Source organism: Indicator indicator, chromosome 5 (genome assembly GCF_027791375.1).
Source record: "Indicator indicator isolate 239-I01 chromosome 5, UM_Iind_1.1, whole genome shotgun sequence".
Lineage (NCBI taxonomy): Eukaryota > Metazoa > Chordata > Aves > Piciformes > Indicatoridae > Indicator > Indicator indicator.
In genome coordinates this window covers 757,077-780,817 of record NC_072014.1, presented here as the reverse complement: position 1 = coordinate 780,817, position 23,741 = coordinate 757,077, and the positions used below count along the sequence as shown (strand labels likewise).

General features: G+C 49.1%; 1 protein-coding gene across 1 annotated transcript in view; it reads left to right on the top strand.

The window, feature by feature from the left end:
* Positions 1-23,494, top strand: part of KANSL1L (KAT8 regulatory NSL complex subunit 1 like) — a 98,966-nt gene extending 75,472 nt beyond the window's left edge. Inside the window, exons 9-14 of the mRNA XM_054380879.1 lie at positions 1,727-1,830; positions 5,611-5,735; positions 7,341-7,395; positions 17,914-18,026; positions 21,521-21,683; positions 23,243-23,494. Of these exons, the coding sequence (XP_054236854.1) occupies positions 1,727-1,830; positions 5,611-5,735; positions 7,341-7,395; positions 17,914-18,026; positions 21,521-21,683; positions 23,243-23,494 (812 nt within the window). The remainder of the gene's footprint in view (positions 1-1,726; positions 1,831-5,610; positions 5,736-7,340; positions 7,396-17,913; positions 18,027-21,520; positions 21,684-23,242) is intronic.
* The last annotated feature ends 247 nt before the right edge of the window (positions 23,495-23,741 follow it).

Genomic DNA, 23,741 nt, shown 5'->3' with positions numbered 1-23,741 from the left:
TTAGTCTTCTGGCAGTAGGATTTAGTTCTTTGAGTTAATGGAACAAAAAAAAAGGCAATCTTTTATCATGAAGATCAGAGTTTGCCAATGCCAGAAAGCTGCTCTGTGGTGTATTAGTGAGCAGCAGCAGCAGCAGTTGTGGCTTATTAGTGCTATGGGTGTAGTACTACATATTTATTCCTAATTTGGGCTCTGTCTAGGAGAAATTATCCATGGGGAAGGTCAGCCTGATGAACAAGGCCAAAAATAAAAGCTGTGTGCCAGGGAGTTGCAGAGCTGCCTGGGAGATGGGAGTTCATGTCCTTGACCCAGCCTGGGCAATACAGCCCTGAGGATCACTCTTACCTCTTTTTTCATGTTGGATTCTTTTTCTTAGCTGGTATATGAAGTCTGAGTTCTCTATTCTTACTGCAGATTAATGTAGAAGGAAAGCAGAACACAGGTGGTTAAATTCTGAATCCCCTAAATGCCACAGGAATTACCATTTGCCTGGAGCCTTGGACCACTACTAGAAGAAACCACAAGTGGAGAGCTAGAAACTAATTTTGTTTGTTATCCTTGCTGCCAGATTTGTTTTCATTAAGGAAGAAGCCATGAGTGAGGGCTCAGTGAGCTGTACAACAGTGAGGTGCACCCCTGCTAGAGAGTACTGGGGAGCACTCCTCTAAGCCTGACTGCATTTGTTGTGTGGTTAGACAATGGCAGCTCCTGGAAAGAGAAGCAAGACTTTTGCCCATATGAAGCTGGTTCCACTGGGAGAAATCCTTTGGAGAAGGAGAAGGATGAGTTTTGTGGAACAGAGAGGACAGGATGAGTAGCAAGTGTTTGTTTAGATGGCTTTTTTTAGTGTTCTGTAAATTGTGAGTGGTTAGCTGTGGGCTTCTGGAAATTACTTTACTCTTACTGTATGGAAAAATGTCCCTAGTCCAATAAACAACAGCCAGTGTGCATCTTTATTGTTGTTATTGGGACTGGAAGGCAGCTCTAAGGTCCCCCTGGAACCTCAGCTCCCTCAGCCTATCCCCATAGCAGAAGTGCTCCAGCCCTTGTATCATCCTTGTGGCCTCCTCTGGACTCACTCCAGCAGCTCTGTGTCCTTCCTCTGCTAGGGACACCAGAGCTGGAGGCAGGATTGGAGGTGAGTTCTCAGCAGAGCAGAGCCAAGGGGCACAGTCCCCTTTCCTGCCCTGCTGCCCACACTCCTCTGGCTGCAGCCCAGCACACAGCTGCCTGCTGGGCTGCAGGAGGGCACTGCTGGCTCCTGGGGAGCTGCTCAGCAACCAACACCCCCAAGACTCTTTCTTCAGAGCTGCTCTCAACCCACCCTGCACCCAGCCTGGGTTTGGGCCTGGGATTGGATATCTCCCCTTCCTTGAGCACACAATGCCCCAACAGTGGCTCCTCACCCAAGATACACATCTTTGGTCCCATTTTATGGCCCATTACAGCATCACAGAACCATTCAGGTTGGAAAAGCCCCTCAGGATCACCAAGTCCGACCCAGAACCCTACTCTACAAGGCTCACCCCTAAACCATTTTCCCAAGGACCACATCCAAAACCACGTTTAAACACATCCGGGCCTGGTGAACCTGCTCAGCCCAAGGTCCAGAGCACAATCCAGAAGCTGGTAGCTCTCTGATGAAAGATGCCAGTTTGGAGCGATGCCCTTAGCCTGCTAACCAGCAGGCAGTGTGCACCCTCATTGTTGTTGTTGTTGTTGGCAGGGGAGCGGAGCGGCAGGTTTGAGGCATTCTCCTTCCAGCACGCGGAACCAGAGCCCCACGGCGCCAGCGCCACGGCTCGGCACGCTCACACCACAGCCTCACAGGTAAACCACAAACAGCCCTGTCCACACTGGAATGCCAGCAGAGATTCATCGGCCAAAGCCACAGGCATCTGATGTCTGATGTAGTGTTAAATCACAGCGCTGAGCAGTCTGACAGTGGATTCATGCAGTGATTTAGTCCAGACTGAGTATGTGGTGTTCCTGAAACAGATGCCTGCTTGTAAAAGAGTTTGTGCAGGTCATGGGGTGGGAGGGTAAGTTTCAGTTATTGGCATTGGGCCTTCCATTTATTTTTGTTGTCAAATTCATTAAATACACAGAATTACAGGGAATCATCAGGGTTGGAAGGGACCTCAAGGATCATCCAGTTCCAACCCCCCTGCCATGGGCAGGGACACCTCACACCACAGCAGGTTGCTCACAGCCACATCCAACCTGGCTGCAAAAACCTCCAGGCAGGAGGCTTCCACCACCTCCCTGGGCAACCTCTGCCAGTCTCTCACCACCCTCATGGGGAACAACTTCTTCCTAACAGCCAATCTGAATCTCCCCATTTCTAGTTTTGCTCCATCCCCCCAACTCCTATCACTCCCTGACGCCCTCAGAAGTCCCTCCCCAGCTTTCCTGGAGCCCCTTCAGATCCTGCAAGGCCACAAGAAGATCTCCTCAGAGCCTTCTCTTCTCCAGACTGCACAACCCCAACTCTCTCAGGCTGTCTCCAGAGCAGAGCAGCTCCAGCCCTCTGCTCATCCTCGTGGCCCTTCTCTGGACACCTTCCAGCACCTCCAGATCCTTCCTGGAACAGAGGACACAGTGGCCAGGTGGGGTCTCACCAGAGCAGTGTAGAGAGGGAGAATCGCCTCCCTTGAGCTGTGATTCAAGTTTCCATTTCACACGAGGGCTCTTAAGACTCCGGTCTCTTGGTGCAGCTGCATGAAGTGGCCTCACAGTCACAGAATTTGTTACCTTCACTGAATTTCACAGAATTTGTTAGCTTCACTCTTTTTAATTGACAGAATTTGTTAGCTTCACTGTTTTTAATTAACAGAATCTATTAGCTTCACTGTTTTTAATTCACAGAACTTGTTAGCTTCACTGTTTAAAGCCTTCTGTGCAGAGCTCCAGGTAAAGTCTCTGGTGTATAAATTTGCTGAGGAGCACCAGAGCTGTGGTTCAGTGAAGTGCCTGCAGAGTCACACTTTATTTTCTTGGAATTCATTGAGAATTTCAGAATAACATCCAGATTTTGCTGGGCATAGGACACATTGGTGCTCCAGAAGCTGTCATGTTTCAGTCTGGTGATGACTCTCCTGGAGCCCAGTTTAAATCTCTGTCCCCCACACAGTTCAGATAATCTTCCTCTTTCTTCACCTTGCTTGAGCAGACTATTGTCAAACAATACCTGCAAGAGCATTTTAGACTGGTTACATTGAAGTTCAGCTAAGAATTGAAGTCTTGGGCCATGGATTCTGATTTAAAACTAAGCTTTCTCCTGTAAACCAGGAACTTCACCTTTTGGCCCAAGTAGGTTCTGTGCACTAGTTAGGGTTAGGATTAGGATTAGGGTTTGGGTTGGGGTTAGAGTTAGTGTTAGGGTTTGGGTTAGGGTTAGGATTAGGATTTGGGTTGGGGTTAGGGTTAGTGTTAGGGTTTGGGTTAGGTTTAGGGTTTGGGGTAGGATTAGGGTTTGGGTTAGTGTTAGGGTTAGGGTTAGGATTAGGACTAGGGTTTGGGTTGGGGTTAGAGTTAGTGTTAGGGTTTGGGTTAGGATTAGGGTTTGGGTTAGTGTTAGGGTTTAGGTTAGTGTTAGGGTTTGGGTTAAGGTTAGGGTTTGGGTTTGGATTTGGATTTTCATTAGGGTTAAGGTTTCGGTTTGGCTTATGGTTAGGGTTTGGTTAAGGTTAGGGTTTGGGTTTGAGTTAGGGTTTGGATTAAGGTTAGGATTTGGGTTTGCGTTTGAATTTGGGCTAGTATTAGAGTTAGGATTAGCGTTAGGTTTTGGATCTTTGGATCATTGCTTTAGGGTTGGATTTGGCTTTGTCTTAGGGTTAGGGTTTGGGTTTGTATTTGGATTAGGGTTTGGGTTTGTATTTGGATTAGGGTTTGGGTTTGGCTTAGTTTTGTGTTAATGTTAGGGTTTGAGTTTAGGTTTGGGTTTGGGTTATGATTAATGATTCGAATTAGGGTTCAGAATCGGGTTTGCATTTGATTTAAGGTTAGTATTAGGGTTAGAGTTTGGGTATGGCTTAGGGTTAGGGTTTGGTTAAGGTTAGGGTTGGAGTTTGGGTTAGCGTTTGGTTAGGATTGGAGTTTGAATTAGGGTTAAGATTTGGGATTGCATTTAGATTAGGGTTCCATTAGAGTTAGGATTAGGGTTAGGATTTGTGTTAGGGTTGAGACAGGAAAATCTTCAATTTCAGGCACCTTAATTTTGAACACAATTTTGAAGCAGGAGGAGTGCTGAAGAAAGGAGGAACTGACAGTGTAGTTGAGAGACAGAGGAGTGAGCAGAGAGCATCACCAGGAATCCTGCTGGGATTAAGGCAAAGCAATTCAGTTTCTGTCCTTTGTATGTCTTTCAGAACACCCTTTTTCATGTAGGCTCATCTGCACTCATAAATTCAGAACCATTTGGGTGGTTAGTTAGTGAATAGTTAGGTGGTTAGTAAGTATATAGATGGTAAGTAAATATATGGTTGGTTAATAATTAGTTGCTTAGTAAATAGAAGGTTAGTAAATGGTTAGTTAGTAAATAGGTGGTTAGTAAATAGATGGTTAGTTAATAAATAGAAGGTTGGGTAGTAAATAGTTAGATGGCTAGTAAATAGATGGTTAGTTAGTAGGTGGTTAGTTAATAGATGGTTAGTAAATAGATGGTCAGTAAATAGGTGGTTAGTAAATAGGTGGTTAGTTCATAAACAGTTGGTTAGTAAATAGGTGATTAGTTAGTAAATAGATGATTAGTAAATAGGTGGTTAGTTCATAAACAGATGGTTAATAGGTGGTTAGTAAATAGATGATTAGTTCATAAACAGATGGTTAGTAAATAGGTGGTTAGTAAATAGATGATTAGTAAATAGTTAGGTGGTTAGTTCATAAACACATGGTTAGAAGATAGGTGGTTAAAAGATAGGTGGTTAGTAAACAGGTGGTTAGAACATAGCTGGTTATTAAATTGTTAGATGGCTAGTAAATAGGTGGCTAGTAAATAGGTGGTTAGTTAGTAAACAGGTGGTTAGTAATAGCTTATAGGAGGTTGTCTTTGTAGACTGAACATTCTGAAGAAGGCAGCAGTAACTGCAGAGTTCTGACAAGTATTCTGAACTAGCTGTAAGCCAAAGTCAAGGAAGGGAGGTTCCCACTGATTTTAGTCAGAATTATGCCAGCAAGAGGTAAATCTCAGAGATGAGAGAGTTCTAAGAGTTGTTGAGATTCCACTGGGGGCAAGCCAGGAGTCAGTAGGTTGCTAGAAAATGTGTTCAAGGTACAGACTTTCCTCCTCATACAGTTCTAACGATTCTTAGCTACCACGGTGTTCCTGTGATTTGAGCTGATGCATCCCTGAATGTTAGGAACAAGTTGTGCAGCATGAGGGTGGTGGAACACTGGAAGAGGTTGCCCAGGGAGGTGGTTGAGGCTCCATCCCTGGAGATATTGAAGGTGAGGCTGGACAGGGCTGTGGGCAACCTGATCTGGTTGGGGATGTCCCTGCTGAGTGCAGAGGGGCTTGGACTGGCTGAGCTTTGGAGTTCCCTTGCAACCCGGCCCATTCTGTGGTTCTGTGGTTCTGTGATCTGGTCTTGCATTGATTGTTTTTCACAGCATAACTCCAGGAGGAGGTTGAGAAGTGAGAGCTCCTATGACATAGACAACATTGTCATTCCCATGTCGCTGGTGGCACCATCGAAGCTGGAGAAACTACAGTACAAAGAAATCCTTACCCCAAGGTTTGTTCCTCACCTCCCTTAGATGCAAAGAAGGTACCACAATGAACACAAGGATATGTTAACTGAGAATATAATTCAGTGCAGCTAGATAATTTTATAACACTAAGGGGATCTTTTCATGTGCTTGGGACTTTGTTTCTGAGCACTTCGGTTGGTGTCACAGGACAGCAGCTTGAACAAGGAGTTTGTGTGGTACACAGAGGGAGGGGAGGGAGGGGTTATAGCATCTTGGTTGTACTGACATTTGTGGCCTTAAATGTGGCACAAGGCTGACATGCACTGAGTGCTGTCTGTTTTGTGTCCTGAGGGTCACAAGGTAACTCTGGTCAGTGAATTAAGCAGCAATGGCTTTAGCATAGATTTTTAAAATGTATCCATTCTCCTCCAGCAGAAGCAGCTTATTTTCCCATGCAGTGTAAGCCTTCAGTCCATAATTCTAGAGACATCTCTTCTTCAATCATTATTTATTTCATTACAAGGAACATCACCAGGCTGATCTCCTGTGCTGTAATGCAATGACTTACTAGCAAATTACCTGACATGACCCAAGGCATTTCCTCCATGTTTTAAACCTCCCCTTGTGTTGGCTTTTGTCTTGTCTTTAAAGCTGAAAATGTTATTAAGACAATAGTGGATAGCTGAAAGACTCTGTTGGGAAAAGGAAAGGTTAGGGTTTGGGTTGGTTTGGGTTTGGGTTTGGGTTTGGGTTGAGGTTAGGGTTGGGGTTGGGGTTAGAGTTTGGGGTTGGATTAGAGTTTGGGGGTGGGTTAGAGTTTGGTTTTGGGTTAGGGTTTGGGTGTGGGTTAGTGTTTGGGTTGGGGTTAGGGTTGGGGTTGGGGTTAGAGTTTGGGGTTGGATTAGAGTTTGGGGGTGGGTTAGAGTTTGGTTTTGGGTTAGGGTTTGGGTGTGGGTTAGTGTTTGGGTTGGGGTTAGGGTTTGGGTGTGGGTTTGGGTTGGGGTTTGGGTTGGGGTTAAGGTTTGGGTTTGGGTTAGAGTTTGGGTTTGTGTGTGGGTTGGGTTTGGGCTGGGGTTGGGCTGGGGTTAGGGTTTGGGTTGGGGTTAGGGTTTGGGTTTGGGTTAGAGTTTGGATTAGTGTTTGGGTTTGGGTTAGGGTTTGGGTTTGCATCAGGGTGAGGGTTTGGTTTAAGGTGAGGGTTTGGGTTAGGGTGAGGGGTAGGGTTAGGTTGAAGATGAGGGTTAGGGTGTGGGTTAGGGTTAGGGTTGGGGTGAAGATGAGGGTTAGGGTTAGGGTTTCGGTTAGAGTGAGGGTTAAGTTTTGTGTTAGTGCTAGGGTTTGGGTTTTGGTTAGGGTTTGGATTGGGTTTAGGTTATGGGTTAGGGTTTGTGTTTGTATTTGGGTTAGGATTAGGGTTTGGGTTAGGGATTGGGTTAGGGTTAGGGTTAGGATTCATGTTGGGGTTAGGCTTGAGAAAGGACAATCTTCAATTTCAGGCACCTTAGACTTGAAAGCAATTTTGAAGCACGAGCAGTGCTGAAGAAAGGAGGAACTAACTGTAGTGTAGACACAGAAGAGTCATCTCCACTGCTGAAATAATGAAGAAGCTTTTAGGTGAATTAATTTGTCTTTTCTTGTCTCATTTCTAGCTGGAGAGTCATTGAATTTCAACCTTTAGAAACATCTCCTGCTGATGAAGAAGAGGTAGGCAGTGTTTTAATTAAACCACCAGCTTTTAATTATAATATAACATATAATTGGGATAATTGGGGTTTTTCTTTTCCAAAGTCACTGACTTCATGCAAATCCTGGTAAGTTCCACATCTCAAAAACAAACTATTAAGTATCAGACTGTGAAAAATGTGTCTTGTCCCAAGCTACTCAACTCTGTGGTGGATGATAGAAGTGTGAGAATATTCATTAATCTTCATTGCTCAGGAAGGTGGTGGAGTGGCCATCCCTGGAGCTGTTCAAGAAGCTGTAGCTGTGTTGCTTCAGTCAGTGCTCCCATGGTTTCCACCTTCTCTGTTCCTGGACACTCTGCTGCTGGGTCTCCCAACTGTCTCTTCGGGGATACCTGTGCTGTACCATCTTGTCCTTCTCTCTCATCCTTTTCTTTGATGGCCACTTCCCATGACCTGTTACTCTTCCATGTGTGGGCATTTCTCTGTGGGCCTAGCACATCAGCTCAGTTTCTTTCTCCATGTACGTTTTCCTGGTGTTGGGAGCAAACTTCTTCCTGCTGTGTCAGGAACAAGGTAACCTTCAGCATTTCCTACTTGCCTCCTGAGCCAACTTTGCACATCAGCTGCTGCTCTTGCTTCCCCCAGACACAGGAATCTGCCTTTTTGTCTTCCAGAAAGGGTCCCTGGACTTTGCATCTGGGGACCCTTTTCTCCCCAAATCAGGAGGTTGAGTCGTTTCCTGGCCCCCAGTAGGAATATGTCAACAGGTCTGGTCTCTTGGCTGCTTTTCTGCCCTTCCAATCTCTTTGTGGCTTCTTTTCCAGAAACCTGCCATTTTTGCTGTCCTTGGCACATCTCTAATCTCCCTCCAGTCTCTGCTATAGGATGCTGCCAACTGTTGCAACTGTAGGACTTGTCTTCATACCTTCACAGAATCATAGAAGCATGGAATGGTCCAGGCCAGAAGGGACCTCCAAAGCTCAGCCAGTCCAAGCCCCTCTGCACTCAGCAGGGACATTCCCAACTAGATCAGGTTGCCCACAGCCCTCTCCAGCCTCACCTTCAATATCTCCAAGCATAGGACCTCAACTACCTCCTTGGGCAACCTGTTCCAGTGTTCCACCACCCTCATGCTGCACAACTTGTTCCTAATATCCAATCTCAATCTGCTCTGCTCTACTTTGAAGCCATTGTCCCTGCTCCTGTCCCTGCAGCCCTTTGCAAACAGTCTCTCTGCAGCCTTCTTGCAGCCCCCTTCAGGTCCTGGCAGGTTGCTCTTAGGTCTCCCTGCAGCCTTCTCTTCTGCAGGCTGAACACCCCCAGCTCCCTCAGCCTGGCCTCACAGCAGAGCTGCTCCAACCCCCTGAGCATTTCCATGGCCTCCTCTGGACCCTCTCCATCAGGTCCATGTCCTTCCTGTGCTGAGGGCTCCACAGCTGCACACAGCACTGCAGGTGAGGTCTCAGCAGAGCAGAGCAAAGTGGCAGAATCACCTCTCTGGCTCTACTGGCAATGCTGCTTTGGATGCAGCCCAGGCTGCCCTTGGCCTTCTGTGCTGCAAGCTCACCCTGCCTGCTCCTGGCCAGCTTCTCATCCCCCAGCACCCCCAAGGCCTTTTCCTCAGGGCTGCTTTCTATCCCCTCCTCCCCCAGCCTGGATTGACAGTGAGGATTGTTCCAGCCCACAACACCTGTTCATGAACAACTTTTCAGAGCATCTTTCCAACTGGGGTTTAGGTGCATTGCATTTGGGTAGCAGTACAGAGAGTTATGCTTCACACACTAAACATCATAAATCATTTTGCTGCTTCCTCAAGGTAGAAAATGCACCCTCCACAAAGGCACTGGCTGGCTGCCTTGGAGTTTTACCAGGGCTGTGGCTGCCTGCTCCATGGAAATGAACCTTTAAATTTGGAGAGCACCATGGTCTCAGCTCCCTGCCTGATGCAGTTGTACTCATTTGGCACTATCCTTTCTCTTGGGGCACAAGGAAGAGAAAAGCTTCCTCTGTCCTCTCCTTTTCTTATGCACCTGACACAGATGGTGTCACATCCAGCAGTGCCTTTTGGTTTGGTAGCATCTCTGCTAGCTGGAGACATTGCCTGACTTTCTATTGCAGTGAGAAGGTCAAATTTACACCCAGAGGAGAACTCTCATGCAAGAATATTTAATTAAACTGTTTGGAGAATAATTAACAGTACAGGAAGGGCACACTGGGTGATGAGGCTTGACTGTTCCTTGCTGTCTCTTCATCCTACTAGCTGGGATTCAACAGTGATTTGCCTTCAGGGGTTCAAGGGCCTTGCTTGGAGGACTCAGTGCATTTCTTGTTTAGGTTCCAGATCCCATACAGATGTCCTGATTCAAGCACTTGTGGTGCACTTTGCTGAAGGCACTTCCAGGGGCATTCCTGTGGAGACTACCCTGGGTGACCCTGCTTTGGCAGGGGGGTGGACTCGATGATCTCCAGAGGTCCCTTCCAACTTCTAATGTTCTGTGATTCTGTCTCTCTGTGAGGCTGCTGGGCTAATACATTTGCAATACATTTGCATTTGGCATGACTGGCTGATCCTGTATGATTCATCCTTTGGCCAGGAAATAACTCCAGCTAACAATGAAGCAGCTTGGCCTCCTGCTGTGGTCCACTGCTTCTGTATTGTCTGTCAGCTGCTGGGAGAATGAGAGAGATGTCAGACTAGAGAAAAATCACTAAAGATCTTGTTTGTCTGAATCATCCTTTGCCAATTTCTTTCCCCTTTCTTTTGGGATCCTGTTAATTGGTTTGGATGTTTTTCAGAGTGCTGAGAAAAGGTGGTTAGAATCACAGAATTGTCAGGGTTCAAGGATCATCCAGTTCCACCCCCCCTGCCATGGACAGGGACACCTTACACTAGAGCAGGTTGATCACAGCCACATCCACTTCCTTGCTTTAGGTTTTAGGCTGAGTTAAATCTGTTACTGTGTGAGGGTGAAAAAAAGACAGCAAAGAGCAGCACTGCCTCTGCACGTTTCCTGCACTCACACTCTGACACTCCTGAAGTTGTTCCTTGCACTGAAATCAAGGCAAGCTTCAGCAGATCATTCATTAAGGACAAGAGAGAGCAAAAAGTACTCCCTGCTTTTATACAAAGTAAGCTTTTTATTGGCTTTCCACTGCATATCAACCTGTGGTGGTCCTATGTAAGAGTTTCTTTTCTCCCTATCTTCTGCATGGCTGATTTTAAAGCCTCTAGAGCTGTTCTTCTGTCAGCCTAGCAATTAGGGATTTCTTCCACTTGAGATCTTTCTCTTTGTAATTTTCCTTCTCTTTTCTTCATTTAAATGCAACAACTAGTATCCATGCAATAAACTTGCTCCCAAGCTTTCCAAGAGTTACAAAGAGAGTAGGGCCACAGATCATAGAATCACAGAATTGTCAGGGTTGGAAGGGACCTCAAGGATCAGCCAATTCCAAGCCCCTGCCATGGGCAGGGACACCTCACACTACAGCAGGTTGCTCCCAGCCACATCCAGCCTGGCTGCAAAAACCTCCAGGCAGGAGGCTTCCACCACCTCCCTGGGCAACCTCTGCCAGTCTCTCACCACCCTCATGGGGAACAACTTCTTCCTCACATCCAATCTGAATCTCCCCTCGTGTATCTTGGATCCATTCCCCCCAATCCTATCACTCCCTCACACCCTCAAAAGTCCCTCCCCAGATTTCCTGTAGCCCCCCTCAGATCCTGGAAGGCCACAAGAAGGTCTCCTCAGAGCCTTCTCTTCTCCAGACTGCACAACCCCAGCTCTCTCAGTCTGTCTCCAGAGCAGAGGAGCTCCAGCCCTCTGCTCATCCTCGTGGCCCTTCTCTGGACACCTTCCATCAGATGTTCTACAGGAGCCACACTTTCAAGGACAGGCACTCAGCACTCTCTGAAAACCAAGCCTATTTATTGAGAGTTTCAAAGGCTTACACTTTTTTTTGGGTGCCTAATGTTTGTTTCTGGACATTTTGCCTTGGACAAATCTAATTGTTAGGCAACGCAAAAGTTAATCTGCTCCCTGCTCTAGCAATTGCTCTACAACTGCTTCATTTTTGGAGACAGCACATTGGGGTTTCCTCCTTTGCATGCAACGCCTTTGCAGCCTGTGACTGCTTTAAGGCATGGGAGGCTGTGGCATTGGTTTTCCTCTTTTCCTTTTGGTTTTAATTTGTTTTGTCCAGGTTAAAGTTTCTGGCATGGCAGGGTTGTAAAGTGATGTTCAGGTTTGTTTTGTAGTCATTTTAGTAATGAGAAATGCTTTGGATTAATCCAGTGCGTAATTAGCTCTGCAGAAGTGTTTTCCTGGCCTATGACTCAGTTTTTCCTGTTGAAGCCAAAGGCTAAGACCCAGACCTAGCTGTTTTGAAAACCTTTCAGAAATATTCCTGGTGCTATTCAACATTAAAGCCACAGTGTCTTAACTGGATCCAAACCTTCCTTTGCTTGAAGCCTTTCCCTTTGAGTGAAATCATTAGACATGCCTCACAAACAGCCCTTCCTAATAGTCCTTTCTCTCAGCATCACTGCCAGCTCCATCCAGCCAGGAATGACAGCTCTTTTGTCCTTTTTTCCAAATAACCTTGGGGGAGTGTGTGTGTGAGGGGTGAAATATCCAATTTCTCCAGCTATAGCAACTTGAAATTAGCCTCAAGTTGGTTGGAGGAAATAGCTGAAGGTTTACAAAGCTGAGGAGAGGGCAGAGACTGGGTTGAACCAACTTTTTCCTCTTATCCCTCCTCTTTTTTATCCCTAGAACAAAGAATCCTTGTTCGAAAGAAAATGTCCTGCATGTTGTTGTTGGTCTGCAAAGGAATGGGGTGACACATGGGTTTGATGGGTGGGCCACGAGATGGATACAGAACTGGCTTGATGGCTGCACCCAAAGAGTGGCTGTCAATGGCTCCATGTCCCAGTGCAGGCCAGGGACAAGTGGAGTCCCTCAGGGATCAGTCCTGGGACCAGGCTTGTTCAACATCTTCGTTGGTGCCATGGACAGAGGCATTGAGTGCACCCTCAGCAAGTTTGCTGATGGCACCAAGCTGTGTGGTGCAGCAGACAGCTGGAGGGAAGGGATCCATCCAGAGGGACCTGGGCAGGCTGGAGAGGTGAGCCCATGACAACCTCATGAGGTTCAACAAGACCAAGTGCAAGGTCCTGCAGCTGGGTCAGGGCAATCCCAAGCACAAATCCAGGCTGGGCAGGGAGTGGCTTGAGAGCAGCCCTGAAGAGAGGGATTTGGGGGTGCTGGGGGAAGAGAAGCTCAAGAGGAGCCAGCAGTGAGCACTTGCAGCCCAGAGAGCCAAGCAGAGCCTGTGCTGCAGCAAGAGAAGTGTGGCCAGCAGGGCCAGGGAGGGGATTCTCCCCCTCTGCTCCACTCTGCTGAGACCACACCTGGAGCTCTGGGTCCAGTTCTGGAGCCTCTGTTCCAGGAAGGATCTGGACATGCTGTAAGGTATCCAGAGGAGGGCCACCAGGATGAGCAGAGGGCTGGAGCACCTCTCCTATGAGGACAGACTGAGAGAGTTGGGGCTGTTCAGTCTGGAGAAGAGAAGGCTCTGAGGAGATCTTCTTGTGGCCTTGCAGGGTCTGAAGGGGGCCTACAAGAAAGCTGGGGAGGGACTTTTGAGGGTGTGAGGGAGTGATAGGACTGGGGGGAATGGAGCAAAACTAGAAGTGGGGAGATTCAGATTGGATGTGAGGAAGAAGTTCTTCCCCATGAGGGTGGTGAGAGCCTGGAATGGGTTGTCCAGGGAGGTGGTTGAGGCCCCATCCCTGGAGGTGTTTGCAGCCAGGCTGGATGAGGCTCTGGCCAGCCTGATCTAGTGTGAGGTGTCCCTGCCCATGGCAGGGGGGTTGGAACTGGCTGATCCTTGTGGTCCCTTCCAACCCTGACTGATTCTATGATTCTATGAAATTCCTTGTCAATAAACAAGCAGTTACATCTCCTATCAGCAGCTGTGGAAAAGGAGAACAGTAAGGCTTCTTTCTGGAGTCCTCAAAACTCTCTCCTTGCAAGAGGAATGTGGACTTTGGAGTTTGAAAAGGAAGCTTTGTTACAAATCAAGTCGCTTCCCAGCATGGAAAGTTTTGGCATTTTGCTAAAACAAAAAGTATTTTTAAAGTCTTTTATGTTTTTCCTTTCAAATTATCTTTTGTTCCCACTTCAAAGGAAATCTGAGCGGGCAGAAAAATGCTGAATTGTCCCTGAGGGAATAGCATTTTGTAGTTCATCAAATTCTCACTTTTACGCTGTACATCACTGACCTTGGAGAGACAGAATCCCAGCTGAGATGCAGCCCAATACCATCCAAGTGACAGAGCTGGCAAATTCCAGAGAGCAGGAAACCCATTAAGTTGACTTGCATGAAAGGAAACCAGCAGCTAACAAAGTGGTTTGTGTTTAACATAAATAAATAAAAGCAAGGACTCTTCCAAAAGCAGTCATGAGATGGGCAAACAAGGCAGGCCTGTTTGTCTGAAGGTTCCTGTAGAGGTCTGGGCTGAAGAATCACAGAATTAACCAGATTGGAAAAGACCTTCAAGATCATCCAGTCCAACCTCTCACCCAACACCATCCAATCAACTCACCCATGGCACTGTGTGCCTCATCCAGGCTGCTTTGAAACACTTCCAGGGATGGTGACTCCACCACCTCCCTGAGCATCACATCCCAATGGCCAAGCTCTCTTGCTGGGAAGAATTTCTTCCTCACCTCCAGCCCAAACCTCCCCTGGTGCAGCTGGAGACTGTGTCCTCTTGTTCTGTCACTGTTGCCTGGAGGAAGACACCAAACCCCACCTGGCTACAACCTTCCTTCAGGTAGCTGTAGTTGGAAGGGGAGTTAGGCAGCTACAGTCCTAGGAAGGAGGTCCTGTGGCTGGTTCAGGTAGCAGTGAAGTCTTTGGGACCCTTTACGCTGACCACATCAAATTGTGTTGTGGCACCATAGCTCATGTCCTGCTGCCTGGGTTGGAAATCACAGAATTGTCAGGGTTGGAAGGGACCTCAAGGATCAGCCAGTTCCAAACCCCTGCCATGGGCAGGGACACCTCACACTCCAGCAGGTTGCTCACAGCCACATCCAGCCTGGCTGCAAAAACCTCCAGGCAGGAGGCTTCCACCACCTCCCTGGGCAACCTCTGCCAGTGTCTCACCACCCTCATGGGGAACAACTTCTTCCTAACATCTAATCTCAATCTCCCCTCGTGTATCTTGGATCCATTCCCCCCAGTCCTATCACTCCCTGGCACCCTCAAAAGTCCCTCCCCAGCTTTCCTGTAGCCCCCTTCAGATCCTGAAAGGCCACAAGAAGGTCTCCTCAGAGCCTTCTCCTCTCTGTACTAAACAGCCCCAACTCTCTCAATCTGTCTCCAGAGCAGAGCAGCTCCAGCCCTCTGCTCATCCTCATGGCCCTTCTCTGGACACCTTCCAGCACCTCCAGATCCTTCCTGGAACAGAGGCTCCAGAACTGGACACAGAGCTCCAGGTGTGGTCTCAGCAGAGTGGAGCAGAGGGGGAGAATCCCCTCCCTGGCCCTGCTGGCCACACTTCTCTTGCTGCAGCCCAGGCTCTGCTTGGCTCTCTGGGCTGCAAGTGCTCACTGCTGACTCCTCTTGAGCTTCTCCTCCCCCAGCACCCCCAAGGCCTTTTCTTCAGGGCTGCTCTCCAGCCAGTCCCTGCCCAGCCCCTATCAGTGCCTGGCATTGTCCTGACCCAGCTGCAGGACCTTGCACTTGGTCTTGTTGAACCTCCTGAGGTTGGCTTGGGCCCAGCTCTGCAGCCTGTCCAGGTCCCTCTGGATGGATCCCTTCCCTCCAGCTGTCAGCTGCACCACACAGCTTGGTGCTGAGAGTGCCTCAGTGCCACTCTCCATGTCACCAACAGAGCTGTACTCTGTGGCAAGCCCAGTGCTACTGCCAGACATTTTGCAGCAGAATGAGTGCATTTCACTTGTCCCCAGGATGCTCAAGAACTACCTCAGTGCTACAAGGGTTGATAAAAGCATGGTTTCTCCCAGGACAACCTGAGAGCTGGGAGTTGCCTGGAGTGGAGGACTTCCAGCTACCAATGTAACCTGTTCTGTGTGGTTCTGTCTGGCACTGCAGTGAGGACTCTGCACTTGGTTCTGCATTTTCTGTTAGAAGCTAGATGGTGTCACTTGGGTTGCACCACTGGGGATTTTGTTTTAGAGGAAAAATTCCAATCCATTTTCATGATTCCCTGATTATCACAGAATCACAGAGTGTTAGGGGCTGGAAGGGACCTCCAAAGCTCATCCAGTCCAACCCCCCTGCCAGAGCAGGAACACCTAGAACAGGTCACACAGGAACACATCCAGGTGGGGTTGGAATATCTCCAGAGAGGGAGACTCCACAACCGCCCTGGGCAGCCTCTTCCAGGCCTCTGTCACACTCACAGGGAAAAAATTTTTCCTCCTGTTTCCATGGAACTCCCTCTGCCTCAACTTCCACCACTGCCCCTTGTGCTGGCATTGGGCATCACCCAGCAGAGCCTGGCTCCAGCCTCTGGGCACTGCCCCTGCACATCTTTAGCACCAGCAATAAGGTCACCTCTCTCCAAGCTACAGAGCCCTCAGCCCCCTCAGGCTCTCCTCATCAGGAAGATGTTCCTCTCCCTGAATCAGTTTTGTGGCTTATTGGTATAATTCTTTTCTGGTACTGGTCTGGCAGTGCAGCCTTTCAGCTCCTATGCTCAGGAATTGTTCTTTCCTAGAATTTCTCTGCTTGTTGAGTTGGGAGAGGCTGGCATAAAAGCCATGGCTGCAACACTCTATGATTTCACCAAGCTTAGCTTTTTAGGTGAACTTTGAAGAGGTTGAATGCTTCGAAGCACTTGGGAATACCTCTGAGCTCTGCTGGAGGCGTCCAGCCAGCAGCTTGCCCTGTGTGACCTGCTCTAGGTGATCCTGCTCTGGCTGGGGGGTAGGACTGGATGAGTTTTCAAGGTCCCTTCCAACCCCTAACGTTCTGTGATTCTGTGAGCACGGGGGAAGGGCAGCAGAGTGCTCTTACCCAGCCTTAGCAGTCTGAGGAACAAAGGTGCAGGTGTGGTGCCAAGGGAGGAATGCAGATGCAAGAGCTACATCTGTGCTCTACCTAAGCTGCTGGCTCTTGCTTGCCCAGGAGCAGTCAAAGAAGTGCTCACATTAGTGCCTAAGTCATGCAAATCATTTGCTCAGAAATGGTCTTTTCAAGGCAGAAGCCATTTGCTGCTTGGCTTCCTGGCAGGAATGCAGCACCTCAGGTTTGCTGAGTTCCTCTCCATGTGGGGCTATCAAAGTCCTTGGTGATCTCAGACCTATTTCTCCATGCCTGAAGAGCACCTGGCAAATCCTGCTCCCTTCCAGCCTCCTCCTAAAGCAGTCTCTGGAATTTTTGCTTGTCTTTGTTATGTGCTTTTAACACTGCCTTGATTTGCAAATGAATACTTGTCCTCTTAATTTTCTGCCTCTCACCACTGGGAAAAATGTGTTAGGTGCAGGCAAGGGGGGCCTGGGTGGGAGGTATAATTTCTGTATCCATTGAGATCAACCACAGACATGTAAAGAAATCAAGTGAGAGTGACAGCATCCCTTACACCAGAGCTCCAGTGAGGATGGAAGCTGAATGCATGGATGTTGATGTGCCTTCATGTGTTTGGTGAACCTTTGCAGGATGATAGAGGACATTGGCTGTGTGTTTGGTGAGCCTTTGATGAGGATGATTGAGGGACTGGATCACAGCCTTATGAGGAGAGGCACAGAGCCCTGGGGCTGTTTAGTGTGGAGAGGAGAAGACTGAGAGGGGATCTGATCAATGTCTATCAATAGCTGAGGGCTGGGGGTCAGGAAGGAAGGGAGAGGGACAGGCTCTGCTCAGTTGTGCCCAGGGATAGGACAAGGGGCAATGGATGGAAACTGCAGCACAGGAGGTTCCACCTCAACATGAGGAGGAACTTCTGCACTGTGAGGGTGACAGAGCACTGGAAGAGGCTGCCCAGAGAGGTTGTAGAGCCTCCTTCTCTGGAGCCTTTGCAGCCCTGTCTGGATATGTTCCTGTGTGACCTGTGCTGGATTCTCTGGTCCTGCTCTGGCAGGGGGGTTGGACTGGATGATCTCTGGAGGTCCCTTACAATACCTAACATCCTCTGATCCTGTGAACCTTTGCAGGATGATGGAGAACATTGTGTTTGGTGAACCTTTGCAGGATGATAGAGAACATTGTGTTTGGTGAACCTTTGCAGGATGATAGAGAACATTGTGTTTGGTGAACCTTTGCAGGATGATAGAGAACATTGGCTGTGTGTTTGGTGAACCTTTGCAGGATGATAGAGAACATTGGCTGTCTGGTGAACCTTTGCAGGATGATAGAGAACATTGTGTTGGTGAACCCTTGCAGGATGATAGAGAACATTGGCTGTGTGTTTGGTGAACCTTTGCAGGATGATAGAGAGCACTGGCTGCTTGTTTCTTGTGGTGTTCCTGATTGTGGCAGCAGCCCTCCCTGTGCTGTGTTGCAGGTGGAAGATCTGTCAGATGAAGCTTTCTCCCTACGCCACACCAAGTACGAAGAAAGAGAGCGAGCAAGGTGGTCGCTGTGGGAGCAGAGCCGCTGGCCCAGGAGGAACAGCAGGCAGGTGTATTGACCTTGATAAGAGCTTTCCTTCTCAACCACTGCTCCTGCTTGTGGCTGCGGCAGGTTCAGACATGCTGGTACAGAGAGGTTGGAAAATGAGAGCACTCTTCATGAATTAGCTCCTCAGGGACAGTGCCAGGGACGTTTGGCTCTGTGGCTGGAAAGGAAAGGCAGTTCCAAAGTGCTACAGAGATCTGGCAGTCAGTGAGCTGGGTTTAGTAAGTCTTACTTTTGTACTGAGCACACAGCTCTGCTAGTGTGTGCCACTCCCAGGCATTGAGACTTTAGCCACTCACTGTAACCTGAGCCCTTCTTCACTCCCTTTAGGTTAAAGTCCACTGCATTCAGAGACTCGCTGCCCAAGGGTCTTGGGTTGTGCCAGGGACCTTTGCTTCCAAATGTCATAGTTCATTCTCACAGGCTGGCTGGGGCAAAACTCAGCAACCTGACCCCTCAAAGTCCTGCAGATGTCATAGTTCATTCTCACAGGCTGCCTGGCTGGAGCAAAACTTTGCAGCCTGACCCCTCAAAGTCCTGCAGATGTCATAGTTCATTCTCACAGGCTGGCTGGAGCAAAACTCAGCAGCCTGACCCCTCAAAGTCCTGCAGATGTTGTAGTTCATTCTCACAGGCTGCCTGGCTGGGGCAAAACTCAGCAGCCTGACTCCTAAAAGTCTTGCAAAAAGCAGTGCATCCCATAGTGAACATCATAAACCTCTATCTGCAGTTTGGCTCTCATTCCATGATTCCCACAATCACTTAACAGGATCACAGGATCAGAGGATGTTAGGGGTTGGAAGGGACCTCCAAGATCATCCAGTCCAGCCCCCCTGCCAGAGCAGGACCAGAGAACGCAGCACAGGTCACACAGCAACACATCCAGACAGGGCTGCAAAGGCTTCAGAGAAGGAGACTCCACAACCTCTCTGGGCAGCCTGTTCCAGTGCTCTGTCACCCTCACAGGGAAGAAGTTCCTCCTCATGTTGAGGTGGAACCTCCTGTGCTGGAGTTTATATCCATTTATACCCACTTCAGAATCTGCCAGGACAAAAAAGCATTCTGCAAATGCTGGGGTAAATTTTTTGTGCTATTTATCATCTGCTTGTGTCTGCTCTTCGCTGAAAGTGAACCATGACACCATGAATCAATATGCAAAAATAACTTATTTGTTTGTGTGTTTTTTAATGCAGAACAAAATTAGAGTTAAACCATTTTAAGGAATTATATTTTAAGCAATTTGAACCTAAGCTTTAGAAAATGTACTGGGAAGTACAAGTTCCATATGTGCCCTTAACTCTGGAACTCATTCTGAACTCCTTGGGAAAATCTTGATGCTGTTTGAATTCAGAAGTAAAACAGCCACAGATAGGAGCAGGGCCAAACTGCCCCCTGGCATTTAGAATCATAGAGTCATAGCATTGTTAGGGTTGGAAGGGACCTCAAGGCTCAGCCAGTTCCAAGCCCCCTGCCATGGGCAGGGACACCTCACACTACAGCAGGTTGCTCACAGCCACATCCAGCCTGGCTGCAAAAACCTCCAGGCATGAGGCTTCCACCACCTCCCTGGGCAACCTCTGCCAGTGTCTCACCACCCTCATGGGGAACAACTTCTTCCTAACATCTAATCTCAATCTCCTCATTTCTACTTTTGCTCCATTCCCTCCAGTCCTATCACTCCCTGACACCCTCAAAAGTCCCTCCCCAGCTTTCTTGGAGCCCCCTTCAGATCCTGGAAGGCCACAAGAAGGTCTCCTCAGAGCCTTCTCTTCTCCAGACTGCACAACCCCAATTCTCTCAGGCTGTCTCCAGAGCAGAGCAGCTCCAGCCCTCTGCTCATCCTCATGGCCCTTCTCTGGACACCTTCCAGCACCTCCAGATCCTTCCTGGAACAGAGGCTCCAGAACTGGACCCAGAGCTCCAGGTGGGGTCTGAGCAGAGTGGAGCAGAGGGGGAGAATCCCCTCCCTGGCCCTGCTGGCCACACTTCTCTTGCTGCAGCCCAGGCTCTGCTTGGCTCTCTGGGCTGCAAGTGCTCACTGCTGGCTCCTGCTGAGCTTCTCCTCCCCCAGCACCCCCAAGGCCTTTTCTTCAGGGCTGCTCTCCAGCCAGTCCCTGCCCAGCCTCTATCAGTGCCTGGGATTGCCCTGACCCAGATGATTTAAGATTCACAGAATAGTTTTGGTTGGAAGGGACCTTGAAGGTCATCCAGTTCCAACCCCCTGCCATGGGCAGGGACACCTCCTACCAGCTCAGGTTGCTCAAGGCCTCATCCAGCCTAGCCTTGAACAACCACAGGGGAGCACATCCACAACATCCCTGGGCAACCTGTTGCAGTCTCTCCTCACCCTCACTACAAAGAACTTCTTCCTAATCTTCAGTCTTAACCTGCCCTCCTCAAGCTTCAATCCATGGTGCCAGTGTTCTATATCAAGTTCAAATTTGCATTAAAGGCCAGATCACCATTTTCCATCTTCTAACTTACAACATTTTGACTGCTTTGGAGATGAGTGCAGAGCAGATGTGGGAAGAGGGAGCCCAAGGTCCTGCTGTTTCTCCTTGAGTTACATTGGCACAGTTTGCTGACAGTGCAGTTTGGACTCCACATTCTCCAGAGTGGGAACAGCCCAGGGCCCACTCACTTCCCTTGCCCACAACTGCAGTTCTGGTGAGCATGTGGAGCATGGCACAGGAGTGGAACCAACCACCAGCTGCTCCACACTGGGAGGGTGTCTGTTCCAGCCCTGTGCTGTCTGGTTAGCTCCTCCACATAGCAGGCTGTGCTTTAGATGGTGACAACAGGGTTGTCAAGAACCACCTGTGCTCTCCCCTGCTCTTTGGATTTAAATAAATATCACAGAAATCACAGAACCATTCAGGCTGGAAAAGCTCCTCAGGATCACCAAGTCCAACCCACAACCCTACTCTACAAGGCTCACCCCTAAACCACAGCCCCAAGCACCACAGCCAAACCACCTTCAAACACAGCCAGGCTTGGGGACTCCACCTCCTCCCTGCCCAGCACATTCCAAGGCCTGACCACTCTGGATGGGAAAAATTCTTCCTCCTGTCCAGTCTGACCCTGCCCTGCTGCAGTTGAGGCTCTTCCCTCTTCTTCTCTGGCTAATGAGCTGTGAGAAGAGAGCAGCACCAACCTCTGCACAACCTCCTTTCAGGGAGCTGCAGAGAGCCAGGAGGTCTCCCCTCAGCCTCCTCTGCTTCACACTACCCATCCCCAGCTCCTTCACTTGCTCTTCATCACATTTCTTCTCCAGGCCCTTCCCAGCTTCCCTGCCCTCCTCTGCACTCCCTCCAGCACCTCCACATCTCTCTTGGATTCAGGTGCCCAAAACTGGACACAACACTCCAGGTGTGGCCTGTAGATAGCTTGTATGGGGAAACTGAGTCCAGAAAAGAAACCCTAAACTGTTCCTGGGGATTTGGCAGGACAGGGAGTAGCTCTCATGGCTCGCCTCTTCTCTTACCCCACGCTAGATCTTGCAGCAAGAACGCTGACGGCCGACACAGCCAAGAAGCGGTGCAGAAGGACCAGCAGAGCAGCTCCACTGCTGAGCTTCCTCCTCACTCAACCTCAGAAGCCCACAGCTCTGTTTGTTCAGGGATTGCACAACTCTGCAGGGAGAGCCAGGAAGCGAAGGTGAGTGCTTCCAGCAGCCTCTGGGCCTGGTCAGGCCCTCAGTTACCACTGTCTCAGGGAAGCTGAGCATAGCTTCATGGCCTCCTGTCTCACTGGTGAGTGACAGGCTGCCACCCTGGTCCACATGGACTGAAGGTAATGCTCATGCTGAAAACTACAGTGCCAGGCTTACAGCTTGATTTAAGACTGTTACTGCTGTTAGAATCACACAGAGTCATAGAATGGGCTGGGTTGGAAGGGACCTCCAAAGCTCAGCCAGTCCAAGCCCCTCTGCAGTCAGCAGGGACATCCCCAACTAGATCAGGTTGCCCACAGCCCTGTCCAGCCTCACCTTCAATATCTCCAGGGATGGGACCTCAACCACCTCCCTGGGCAACTTGTTCCAGTGTCTCACACCACCCTCATGGTACAGAACTTGCTCCTAACATCCACTCTAAATCTGTTTGAAGCCATTGCCCCTAGTCCTGTCCCTGCAGGCCTTTATGAATTCACAGCCATGCTTTATACATCAAGCCATGGCCTGTAATGCTCAGAACTAGAGTGCTACGCTTTATGAATCAAGCCCCCCAAGGTCTGTCAACAGGTAAAGATTTCATTGCTCAGCACACAGAGCATGTGTTTTTGAGGCAAGCATGGCAGTTCTGGGATCAGGAATCACAAAATGAGAGGATTGTTTGGGTTGGAAAAGCCTTTTACGATCATCCAGTCCAACCATCAACCCAACACCACCATGGACATTAAACCATGTACCAAAGTGCCATGGCCACAGGTTTCCTGAACACCTCCAGAGCAGCCTGTTCCAATGCCTGACCACTCCTGCAGCAAAGAATTTTTTCCTAATTGTAGAATCACAGAATTGTCAGGGTTGGAAGGGACCTCAAGGCTCAGCCAGTTCCAAGCCCCCTGCCATGGGCAGGGACACCTCACACTACAGCAGGTTGATCACAGCCTCATCCAGCCTGGCTGCAAAAACTTCCAGGGATGAGGCTTCCACCACCTCCCTGGGCAACCTGTTCCAACCTAAACCTCCCCTGGCACAATTTCAGGCCAATTCCTCTTGGTCTATCACCTGATACTGGGGAGAAAAGACCAACCCCCACCTCACACCAACCTCCTCTCAGGCCACCATGACCCTGCTGGTGCCACAGGAGGTGAGCTGGGGCTTGTCTGGGCTTCACTTGGAAGCATGCAGGATCTGTTCTCAGGGATGCTGGCCAGGGTACCAGACAGGACTGATGACTACAGGGTCAGGTATCCTGACAGGCTGGCAACGTGGAACAGAGCTTTCCCCTGCCTCTCCTGTGCCTGTTGAATTGCAGCTCTGTTCCTAGTTGCAGGCAGGATGAAGGCAGCTTACAGTGCCAGCTGGTGCCTTGCAGAGGGGTATTCTTTTATCTGCAGAGCCCTGCAAACAGAGTGAAGGCAGACACTCATTTGTACCTCGATAGCAGATCCTTCTGCACACAGCTAATCACTCCATGCTCAACTGAAAGCCCTTCCCCTGCCCCTCTTTTCTCTTCTTCTCCACCCTCACTCCTAACCCTTCTGATTCCTTCCAGTCTGGACTGTGGGAACTTCGAGTTTTCCCACTGAAAGACGAAGAGGTGGAAGCTCTGCTGTGCCAAGATCAAGCAGGGACTCAGACTGAAGCATCAAGTGCAGCTCTGCCCAGGGACTCTCTCTGCGCTTCGCCTCCCGCCGCCATTGCCTCGCCAGATGGTGGCCACCCGCCCCACAACCAACCCCCTGAGGAGCTGGGAGACAGAGAGAACCTCTGCCTGGGCATCAGCAGCACAAGAAAACAAAGGTGACAGGGCATGAGGTGGTTCACTAAGCAAGCCAATTAAGGTGAAGAAAAGTATAAGGTGAAATCTCTCTCGTTCACACAGCCTCTGACAGCACAACTCAAACCCTCTCCGTCAGCCCTGTGTATTATTTGTGGGGTTTGTTTTTTTGGTTCTTTTTTCTTTCTTGCTTTGTAACAAGCAGGATAAAAATCCCAAAGCAACACTTTTCTTCTTCCTGAACCCCCCAGGAGAAAGGAATTCTTTCCATCTG